At 46.0% G+C, this 12255-nt stretch overlaps 1 protein-coding gene across 2 annotated transcripts in view; it reads right to left on the reverse strand.

Annotated features, from left to right (window-relative positions):
- Positions 1-12255, reverse strand: part of LOC119966251 — a 142089-nt gene that overhangs the window by 15605 nt on the left and 114229 nt on the right. For both annotated transcript variants that reach the window (XM_038797613.1, XM_038797612.1), the window contains exons 13-15: positions 1971-2106; positions 1236-1296; positions 208-273 (exon numbers count right to left, since the gene is read on the reverse strand). In XM_038797613.1, coding sequence (XP_038653541.1) covers positions 208-273; positions 1236-1296; positions 1971-2106 — 263 coding nt within the window. The remainder of the gene's footprint in view (positions 1-207; positions 274-1235; positions 1297-1970; positions 2107-12255) is intronic.

A 12255-nucleotide genomic window follows, 5' to 3' on the forward strand; every position in this document is an offset into this window, starting at 1 on the left:
CCAATAGCTTGCATCCACGTTTCAGTATGAATATGACAGTTTTCAATGCAACTTCCTCATTCATTTCCAAAATAAGTATTTATTATTTGGCAGAACCAAATGTAAAAGCCAGCTATGCTCTCTTTCATAAATATTTTGGAGTTTTGATTTTTTTCCATTTTACATAGTTTTGTCATAAATTTAGTACCGTTATAATTTCATACTCACCAAATATTCAAAAAGCTCTTCGTTTGTGTAGGCTGTTTTGGAATCACCTGATCTGTGTGGTTCCAACTAAAAACAAATGAAAAAGGCTGATGTAATGCACTTGAAACAAACTGGATGCCAAGATGACTGACACAAATATCAAATGATGTAAAATAATTTTATTTTAAAATAGAATATGTTCATTTATTAATTGCTACTGGATGGTGTCCATGTGGGCAGATTATTAGAATCGGTAGGCTAGAGAAAACAAGGAGTTATTCAGTAAACTACGCAACCATTGAATTGGGGTGGATATCGGAGTGTTATCGGTACTTGAAATAAATTAACAGTTCGTAGCAAGTGCGCATTTGCTACAGCAGTTCTGAAAGGAATTGGCAAATCTTTTGTTGTGGTTAATCTGACTCCCTACAAAAGGTAGGTGGGATGTTGGCATGTCTGGTCGTGACTACCCATTTCCTGAAATTGTTTTGATTGCGATGAAGGATTTCCCAGATGATTGAGGATTTTTCTTTTAAGTCTGTCCATCCCCAAGATTACAAGGTTGCGAGTGAGAAGAAACACTGGCAAGCCAAATTTATTTGATTGATAGATCAGCTGATCTTTTTCATTTGGCCCATTTGTTTTTTATATTGTTAGCAAAGGAGCGGGCCCCCAACTTTGCCTGGTCATTTAGCAGGCCTACCACCAATGTGTCCAAACTCAGTGGATGGCACATTTAAAATTATACTTTGTTAATTCAGGAACAAATCTCATGTTCATGGCACACCAAGATACAAGAGTGGTCATGTGAAAATAGTGTCTGGACTCCGGGGAGTACAAAGGTTAGATATTTCATTCAACACTGAAGTGTTATCACTAACTACAGATCCACATCCAGCATAATTCACCGCCTCCAGGAGTTTGGGGAGGGGGCAGGCTTTGGAAAACTATTTGTAGCTGAAAGGTTTTCACTTGATGTAATGATTAATTGCTCGTTACATACACTAAAATAAGCCATACTCAGGAAACCACACCATTCCGCAACTTACCTCATTTTGCATCCAACGATCATCAACATCTGTTCCTTTGGTGTAATCATTACGATTGCTCCTAAGTAAGAGAAAAATCTTTAATTTATCAGAACCCAAGTTAAAAGAAAAACTGTTGAAAAATATTTTCTGCTCTCAATTTGAACCAATTAATAAATAACTTCCTGCCATAGCACATAATTTCTACATAGAAGCCAATGGAAATAAAAATTGAAATTTAACTTGTATTTATAAAGCAACACTGATACAAAAAAAGAGGGCAGTATGGTGGCGCAGTGGGTTAGCCCTGCAGCCTCAGCGCCGAGGTCCCAGGTTCGATCTCGGCTCTGGGTCACTGTCCTTGTGGAGTTTGCACATTCTCCCCGTGGGTTTCGCCCCCACAACCCAAAGATGTGCAGGGTAGGTGAATTGGCCATGCTAAATTGCCCCTTGATTGGAAAAAATGAATTGGGTACACTAAATTTAAAAAAGAGAAAAAAATATTGATACGAAAAATACCTCAAAATATTTCACTGAACAGTGTACAGACCACTTGTGTCCAACCAGGGAGGAAGAGATTAAGAGGATGACCCAAGAGATGGGGGTTTTAAAGGATACTTCCAAATGAAAAAGTGGCAAAACAGAGGGGTTTGGGAGAGAATTCCAGGGCAGCACTCAGAACCCAAATAAAGGCTGCAGTGTTCGATTTTAATTTTCCTTCAATTGAAATACTTATAATCCTCAAATTTTGATCACCTCATTGGTTCTCCTCTCCTGTAATCATCCCCAGTGTCTCGTATGTTGTCTCCACTCCAACCCATATTAAAGGTTTCTTCAGATTTTATTTTTTTTCTCCAGTCATCGTGCATAACCTCTCCAGATGATCTGTAATCTTCAGAAAGCAATATACGTCATTAACATTATTTAGAGATAGCGTGGAAAATAAAGAGTTTCTGTACATGGAAAAATGAGAATAGGGCAGCAAAACAAGAGAAAATGGAGGGGTTTTATCATTCCACACAAACTTTTGAAATGCTTTTTGCACAGAGATGAAGTAGTGGGTAAGGTAGGACTGCGTGCCAAAGAAAGCAGTACGTACGTTCCCCAACCGGAAACCATGGCTCAACCGCGAGATTGACTCCCTACTGAAGGACAGATCTGAGGCGTCCAAGGCAGACGACCCTGTCCTATACAAGAAATCCAGGTACGACCTCCGCAAAGCCATCCGAGATGCCAAGAGAGAATATCAAACTAAGCTAGAGTCACAGACAGACTCTCGGCGGTTGTGGCAAGGACTAAGCAACATAACGGGCTACAAAGCGAAACCGAGCAGTATCTCTGGCAGCAGTGCACCCCTCCCCGATGAACTTAATGCATTCTATGCTCGGTTTGAGCAGGTAACCAACAATCCGCTATCGAGTGCCCCAGCAACCCATAATTCACCCATACCCACCATCACAGTTTCCGAAGTCAGATCGGCCTTCCTGAAAGTGAACCCACAGAAGGCGATGGGCCCGGACGGGATCCCTGGTCGTGCACTCAGAGGCTGCGCGGACCAGCTGGCAGAGGTTTTCACAGACATCTTTAACCTATCCCTACTCCACTCCGAGGTCCCCACCTGCTTCAAGAAGACCACCATCATACCGGTACCAAAGAAGAACCAGGCAACGTGCCTCAATGACTACCGCCCGGTGGCCCTGACGTCAGTTGTAATGAAGTGCTTCGAGAGGCTGATCATGAAGCGCATCACCTCCATACTCCCGGAACGCCTTGACCCACTTCAATTCGCATACCGTCGCAACCGGTCCACATCAGACGCCATTTCCCTGGCCCTACACTCATCCCTAGAGCATCTCGAAAACAAGGACTCCTACATCAGACTCCTATTTATTGACTACAGCTCCGCCTTCAACACCATAATCCCAGCCAAGCTCATATCAAAGCTCCAAAACCTAGGACTTGGCTCTCCACTCTGCAACTGGATCCTTGACTTTCTGACCAACAGACCCCAGTCAGTAAGAATGAACACCAACACCTCCTCCACAATAGTCCTCAATACCGGTGCCCCGCAAGGCTGCGTACTTAGCCCCCTACTCTACTCCCTGTATACACACGACTGCATGGCAAAACTTGGTTCCAACTCCATCTACAAGTTTGCTGACGATACGACCATAGTGGGCCGGATCTCGAATAACGACGAGTCCGAATACAGGAGGGAGATAGAGAACCTAGTGGAGTGGTGCAGCGACAACAATCTCTCCCTTAGTGCCAGCAAAACTAAAGAGCTGGTCATCGACTTCAGGAAGCAAAGTACTGTACACACCCCTGTCAGCATCAACGGAGCCGAGGTAGAGATGGTGAGCAGTTTCAAATTCCATGGGGTGCACATCACCAAAAATCTATCCTGGTCCACTCATGTCGACGCTATCACCAAGAAAGCACAACAGCGCCTTTACTTCCTCAGGAAACTAAGGAAATTCGGCATGTCCACATTAACCCGTACCAACTTTTACAGATGCACTATAGAGAGCATCCTATCGGGCTGCATCACAGCCTGGTATGGCAACTGCTCGGCCCAGGACCGCAAGGAACTTCAGAGAGTCGTGAATACCGCCCAGTCCATCACACGAGCCTGCCTCCCATCCGTTGATTCCATCTACACCTCTCGCTGCCGGGGAAAGCAGGCAGCATAATCAAGGATCCCTCCCACCCGGCTTACTCACTTTTCCAACTTCTTCCATCGGGCAGGAGATTCAGAAGTCTGAGAACACGGACGAACAGACTCAAAAACAGCTTCTTCCCCACTGTCACCAGACTCCTAAATGACCCTCTTATGGACTGACCTCATTAACACTACACCCATGTCTGCTTCATCCGATGCCAATGCTTATGTAGTACATTGTATATATTGTGTTGCCCTATATGTATCCTCATGTATTTTCTTGAATTCTGTTTAATTCCCCTTTCTTCCCATGTACTGAATGGTCTGTTGAGCTGCTTGCAGAAAAATACTTTTCACTGTACCTCGGTACACGTGACAATAAACAAATCCAATCCAATCCAACATTTTCTGAATTTTCAGTCAACATTAAAGGGATAAAGTAAGGTTTTTTTGAAGGATAGTCAAAGATAGATATGACTACAAATGAGGATGAAATGGTGTACTCGAGTTACATTAGGTCAACTGCACAAACAGGCCATTCACCCCAAATGAATTCAGGGTGATGTTCATACTCTACATTCCCTTTCATCTAACCCTGTAAGCATATCCTTCCAATTTCTTCCCCTGTCATAGGCTTACCAAGCTTCCCCTTTAATGCATCTGCGCTGTTAGTAGTAAGTTTAAAACATGGACATTTTGTCACTTATTGGGGCAAGAACTTGCTCCCAAATTCCCTATTGGATTTATTAATGATTCACTATATTTAAGATACTCCATTTTGGTCTCTGCAAAAAACATAAACATCTTCTCCACAAGTACCATATCAAATCATTTCATTTTGGTCAATGCGAGTAGTTGCAAAGAGAAACCATAAATGGAGTATAAGTAGAGTGCAAAAGTTGGGAAGCAGGGAGGAGATGTGGCTTAGTGGCTTGATGCAAGTAACACTTGTTCAGTGTTATGTGCAAGTTAGTGTGTTGAAAAAGATAAACATACAACTAAAAAGGTTTAGTAATGAGCCAGATTGATTAACAGCTGAACACTGTTGAAAATAATCTAATAGCAATCACAATGATCAAATTCGATGCAGTGTTTGAAAGGGTGCAGGAACAGACTAATTTAACCAGTATCCTTATGGATAACTAGCTGCCAGAGAATATTTTGTTTATTAAACAGTCAACAGTAACAAAGATTTGAAAATCAACTACATAACATTCAACATATCACAATAACCATTAAACAACAAGGAAACGTCACCGTTCCATATTGGTACCAATAAAAAGCTGTATCAGCTAATTTTCACACAAAAAACAAACATGCGGTATTACCTCTCGCAGGTTCGTCAACAGAAATGGAGGACAAGCCTGAGAATGTGTTATCATGTCTAGAATTTTGTCATAGAAATGATCTGCCCATCAATGTGTGACTTGTTCCACGTATCAGTGCCATTCTCTGTCCATGAGCCTGTAGCCATCTAAGATGGCCACCTGCAAAGGACCATGGGAATTATGGCCAACCGAGGACTCAGACAGATACACAGCCTATGTGTATTTAAAACACAGGTAACCAGACCTGATCGAAACCCCCGCTCGTGTGCATTTTAATGGCCCATTTTCCCAGGACAATAGAACTCCAATCAAGCAACCGGTACAGCCACAGACTGATCGGCGCCACTCTCCTTACTCAGAAAACACACCTGCCAAGGTCAATGACCGCGAAGGACCCGCCCAGCTACTAAGGCACCCGCCCCTTTATTGGCCGAAATTGAAGAGAGTGAAAAGACCCCTGTCGAACTATTGGGTCCAAGGTTAAGGACCGCCCCAGAGAGCGCAAAATCCCAGAGGGATAAAAAGAGAGCACAGCCATGTGTGCTGTCTCTTTTGGATCCGGCCTGTGCCAGCCCAATTGCAGCAGGAACAGCCAGCTAAGTTCAAGACCAACGATCGCTACCTGACGCACAAGCCCAGCACAGACATAGCCACTTTCTTCGAACCAGCCAAGTAAAATCCAGATGAAGGTCTTACCCATTTGCACAGTTAAGTATAGGTTATTGTAACTGATGGGTGTAGTTTAACTCGTCGTAGATATTGTGTTTGCATTGAGATAACTCTTGTGTATGTAAATAAACCATCTTTTGAACGAACTAACTGCTTGTGTGGTCATTTGATCAATATAAAGGGAAGGCTTGTGGTTCACCAAGATAAATAGAAACACCCACAGTATTGGCGACGCTGTTGGGACCGAAACAGAGCATCAAGCCGCAGCTCTGACATGGCCCAATCTCACCGGAACCAAATCTTGACTTCCACATTATTCCACTGTCGCTCAAGGTACAATTGATCATCCTGGACTTTCAGTGTGTTTAACCCACATGATGTGCTAGTTACATGCTGCACTCACCATTCCAGCCACAAAAACATCAGCAATCTGCAAAAATATTTCTTCAGCGATGTCATCAGGTGGCCCATTTGGATCAATGTCGCACACCAGGCCCTGCAGCGTATTCCTGCTTCAAATTGGATTTCCTTCTGGACTCATACATCCCCCTAAGCCTGGTGTTCCAGGTATCTTAAAAAAAATTGTCCTTCTTTCCAGCTACAGAAAAAAGGAAGGAAATAGCGAAAGCAGCCTCCTGGCATTTGCAGCCATCAGTAGGAGAGATGCTCAGGACAGCCTCTTAGATGCACAGTTCAATTAACAAGGTTTTGCAGCCATGTGACTCATGAATGCTGAACCCACTGCCACCCCAACTGCCAACAAAAAGCATTCTCAGTCAACAATTCTTTAATTTCACTAACACCCAGACTTCTGGCAGTGGAGGTCGTAGATTAGGTAGCGCCTGCTAGAGTCTCTGGCTTTTGGACTTATATGCCCAGTTTCTGGGGTAGTTTCTGAATAGAACATAGAACATAGAACGATACAGCGCAGTACAGGCCCTTCGGCCCTCGATGTTGCACCGACATGGAAAAAAACTAAAGGCCATCTAACCTACACTATGCCCTTATCATCCATATGCTTATCCAATAAACTTTTAAATGCCCTCAATGTTGGCGAGTTCACTACTGTTGCAGGTAGGGCATTCCACGGCCTCACCACTCTTTGCGTAAAAAACCCACCTCTGACCTCTGTCCTATATCTATTACCCCTCAATTTAAGGCTATGTCCCCTCGTGCTAGCCACCTCCATCCGCGGGAGAAGGCTCTCGCTGTCCACCCTATCTAACCCTCTTATCATTTTGTATGCCTCTATTAAGTCACCTCTTAACCTTCTTCTCTCTAACGAAAACAACCTCAAGTCCATCAGCCTTTCCTCATAAGATTTTCCCTCCATACCAGGCAACATCCTGGTAAATCTCCTCTGCACCCGTTCCAAAGCTTCCACGTCCTTCCTATAATGAGGCGACCAGAACTGTACGCAATACTCCAAATGCGGCCGTACTAGAGTTTTGTACAACTGCAACATGACCTCATGGCTCCGGAACTCAATCCCTCTACCAATAAAGGCCAACACACCATAGGCCTTCTTCACAACCCTATCAACCTGGGTGGCAACTTTCAGGGATCTATGTACATGGACACCGAGATCCCTCTGCTCATCCACACTACCAAGAATTTTACCATTAGCCAAATATTCCGCATTCCTGTTATTCTTTCCAAAGTGAATCACCTCACACTTCTCCACATTAAACTCCATTTGCCACCTCTCAGCCCAGCTCTGCAGCTTATCTATGTCACTCTGTAACCTGCAACATCCTTCCGCACTGTCTACAACTCCACCGACTTTAGTGTCGTCTGCAAATTTACTCACCCATCCTTCTGCGCCCTCCTCTAGGTCATTTATAAAAATGACAAACAGCAACGGCCCCAGAACAGATCCTTGTGGTACGCCACTCGTAACTGAACTCCATTCTGAACATTTCCCATCAACTACCACTCTCTGTCTTCTTTCAACTAGCCAATTTCTGATCCACATCTCTAAATCACCCTCAATCCCCAGCCTCCGTATTTTCTGCAATAGCCGACCGTGGGGAACCTTATCAAATGCTTTACTGAAATCCATATTCACCACATCAACTGCTCTACCCTCGTCTACCTGTTCAGTCACCTTCTCAAAGAACTCGATAAGGTTTGTGAGGCATGACCTACCCTTCACAAAACCATGCTGACTATCCCTAATCATATTATTCCTATCTAGATGATTATAAATCGTATCTTTTATAATCCTCTCCAAGACCTTACCCACCACAGACGTTAGGCTCACCGGCCTATAGTTACCGGGGTTATCTCTACTCCCCTTCTTGAACAAAGGGACCACATTTGCTATCCTCCAGTCCTCTGGCACTATTCCTGTAGCCAATGATGACCTAAAAATCAAAGCCAAAGGCTCAGCAATCTCTTCCCTGGCTTCCCAGAGAATCCTAGGATAAATCCCATCCGGCCCCGGGGACTTATCTATTTTCACCTTGTCCAGAATTGCCAACACTTCTTCCCTACGCACCTCAATGCCATCTATTCTAATAGCCTGGGTCTCAGCATTCTCCTCCACAATATTATCTTTTTCTTGAGTGAATACTGACGAAAAGTATTCATTTAGTATCTCGCTTATCTCCTCAGCCTCCACACACAACTTCCCACCACTGTCCTTGACTGGCCCTACTCTTACCCTAGTCATTCTTTTATTCCTGACATACCTATAGAAAGCTTTTGGGTTTTCCTTGATCCTACCTGCCAAAGACTTCTCATGTCCCCTCCTTGCTCGTCTCAGCTCTCTCTTTAGATCCTTCCTCGCTTCCTTGTAACTATCAAGCGCCCCAACTGAAACTTCACGCCTCATCTTCACATAGGCCTCCTTCTTCCTCTTAACAAGAGATTCCACTTCTTTGGTAAACCATGGTTCCCTCGCTCGGCCCCTTCCTCCCTGCCTGACTGGTACGTACTTATCAAGAACATGCAATAGCTGTTCCTTGAACAAGCTCCACATATCCAGTGTGCCCAACCCTTGCAGCCTACTTCTCCAACCAACACATCCTAAGTCATGTCTAATGGCATCATAATTGCCCTTCCCCCAGCTATAACTCTTGCCCTGCGGGGTATACTTATCCCTTTCCATCACTAACGTAAAGGTCACCGAATTGTGGTCACTGTTTCCAAAGTGCTCACCTACCTCCAGATCTAACACCTGGCCTGGTTCATTACCCAAAACCAAATCCAATGTGGCCTCGCCTCTTGTTGGCCTGTCAACATATTGTGTCAGGAAACCCTCCTGCACACATTGTACAAAGAATGACCCATCTAATGTACTCGAACTATATCTTTTCCAGTCAATATTTGGAAAGTTAAAGTCTCCATAACAACTACCCTGTTACTTTCGCTCTTTTCCAGAATCATCTTCGCCATCCTTTCCTCTACATCCCTAGAACTATTAGGTGGCCTATAGAAAACTCCCAACAGGGTGACCTCTCCTTTCCTGTTTCTAACCTCAGCCCATACTACCTCAGAAGAAGAGTCCCCATCTAGCATCCTTTCCGCCACCGTAATACTGTCCTTGACTAGCAGCGCCACACCTCCCCCTCTTTTGCCCCCTTCTCTGAGCTTACTAAAACACCTAAACCCCGGAACCTGCAACAACCATTCCTGTCCCTGCTCTATCCATGTCTCTGAAATGGCCACAACATCGAAGTCCCAGGTACCAACCCATGCTGCCAGTTCCCCTACCTTATTTCGTATACTCCTGGCATTGAAGTAGACACACTGCCCCTGCTGAATTAGTTTAAACACCCCCAAAGAGCACTAACAAATCTCCCCCCCAGGATATTGGTGCCCCTCAGGTTCAGATGTAGACCATCCTGTCTATAGAGGTCCCACCTTCCCCAGAAAGAGCCCCAGTTATCCAGAAATCTGAATCCCTCCCGCCTGCACCATCCCTGTAGCCACGTGTTTAATTGCTCTCTCTCCCTATTCCTCATCTCACTATCACGTGGCACGGGCAACAACCCAGAGATAACAACTCTGTTTGTTCTCGCTCTGAGCTTCCATCCTAGCTCCCTAAAGGCCTGCCTGACATCCTTGTCCCCTTTCCTACCTATGTCGTTAGTGCCAATGTGGACTACGACTTGGGGCTGCTCCCCCTCCCCCTTAAGGACCCGGAAAACACGATCCGAGACATCACTTACCCTTGCACCTGGGAGGCAACATACCAAACGTGAGTCTCTCTCGCTCCCACAAAATCTCCTATCTGTGCCCCTGACTATTGAGTCCCCAATTACTAGTGTTCTACTCCTTTCCCCCCTTCCCTTCTGAGCAACAGGGACAGACTCCGTGCCAGAGGCCCGTACCCCATGGCTTACCCCTGGTAAGTCCCCCCCCCCCACAAGTATCCAAAACGGTATACTTGTTACTCAGGGGAACGACCGCAGGGGGTCCCTGCACTGACTGCTTCTTCCCAGTCCCTCTTACAGTTACCCATCTATCTCCAGTCTTTGGTATAACTACTTCCCTGAAGCTCCTATCTATGACCCCCTCTGCCTCCCGAATGATCCGAAGTTCATCCAGCTCAAGCTCCAGGTCCCTAACACGGTTTTTGAGGAGCTGGAGTTGGGTGCACTTCCCACAGATGAAATCAGCAGGGACACTGACGGCGTCCCTCACCTCAAACATTCTGCAGGAGGAGCATTGTACTGCCTTCCCTGACATCACCTCTAGATTTTAAAAAAAAAACAAGAAAAAGAAAAAGAAAGGAAGAAAGAAAGGATATTACCTCAAACCCTGCTCCCGCTGAAAGTTAAGCAAATTTAAAGGCACTCACTCACCTTCACGACAGGCCCCTGCTCCCGCTTCCCAACCACCGTGGGGTGGGGGGGTTGGTTAGAGGAGGAGCTAGGGTGGGAAACACTCACGAAGTGTTTCGGGTTTAACTGTCAGTTGCCAACAGCCCTTCCACAAACCACCTTCAACTTAGGCTGACCGCACTGCACGTATGCAAATTTCCCCAGAACAGCTGATCAGTAGCTCTGCTGCCCTCTGCTGGATGCTTGTCTTCACTCAAACTCCTTGGGTCTCCTTCGCCAGTTCACCTTCAACTTAGGCTGACCGCACTGCACGTATGCAAATTTCCCCAGAACAGCTGATCAGTAGCTCTGCTCTGCTGGATGCTTGTCTTCACTCAAACTCCTTGGGTCTCCTTCGCCAGTTCACCTTCAACTTAGGCTGACCGCACTGCACGTATGCAAATTTCCCCAGAACAGCTGATCAGTAGCTCTGCTCTGCTGCCCTCTGCTGGATGAGTTGGTGTGGGAAGTTAGAAGGAAGGTGTGAGATGTGGAAGACCCAGAAGAAGGACACTGGAAAGAATGGCCGAAAGAAGGTCTGCCATTAACAGAGTTGGTGAGTCTGGCAGGAAAAAAGATGGCTGAGGCTGGGTCACTGAGTGGGGCCGGTCCCCTCACAATGGAAAATCTGACCGAGTGATGGCCAGGGAATTTAAAAAAAATAAATTTAGAGGACCCAATTCAGTTTTTCCAGTTAAGGGCAATTTAGCGTGGTCAATCCACCTACCCTGCACATCTTTGGGTTGTGGGGAACCCAGGCAAATACGGTGAGAATGTGCAAACTACACATGGACAGTGATCCAGAGCTGGGATCGAACCTGGGACCTCGGCGCCGTGAGGCAGCAATGCTAACCACTGCTGCCCCTTTGGCCAGGGAATTTGAGAGGCAGTTTGCCAAGCATATGGAGATGCTGCGGAAAGAGATGATGGGTGCGATGAAAGAATGGGTGGAGGAGGCAATTGCCCCGGTAAAGGCGGCAGTGATGAAAATGGCGGTCGAGATGTGGGAGCAAGGAGAGAAGTTGAAGGGGGTGGAGGAGGCATTGTCTCAACACAGCAACCAGTTCATCTCGATTGGCGAGGAGCTGCGGAGGTAGTGGAGGCCAATAAAGAGTTCAGAGCTGAGGTGGAGGACCTGGAGAACAGGTCAAGGAGGCAAAATTGTGCTGGCCATGAGCCTGCCTCAGGCAGTGGAGGGCCTGAGGTTGACCGATGCTTTGCGAAGATCTGGCGGAGTTGGACAGGGCACATTGGTTGCTCAAGCTGAAGCCAAAAGCAAATGAGCCACCAAGGGTTTTCATTCTCTGCTTTCATGAGTTTCACATGAAGGAGAACGTCTCGAGTTGGGCGAAGCAGAGACAAGAGGTGACATGGGAAGATGCTGGTGTACGAGAAGGTGCGGGGCTGGACCAAGGACAGGAGGGGGATCTGTAAGTAAAGTCAGAGGTGGGCTCTTGGTGTTGTCGTGAGTGCTGGCGCCGCTCCTGATGGCCCTAGGGAAGTCTTTGGCGAGTCCAGTGGTGGTGGCCACGTAGAAGATTTAGAGACAGTTT

This window comes from Scyliorhinus canicula, chromosome 5, assembly GCF_902713615.1.
Source record: "Scyliorhinus canicula chromosome 5, sScyCan1.1, whole genome shotgun sequence".
NCBI lineage: Eukaryota > Metazoa > Chordata > Chondrichthyes > Carcharhiniformes > Scyliorhinidae > Scyliorhinus > Scyliorhinus canicula.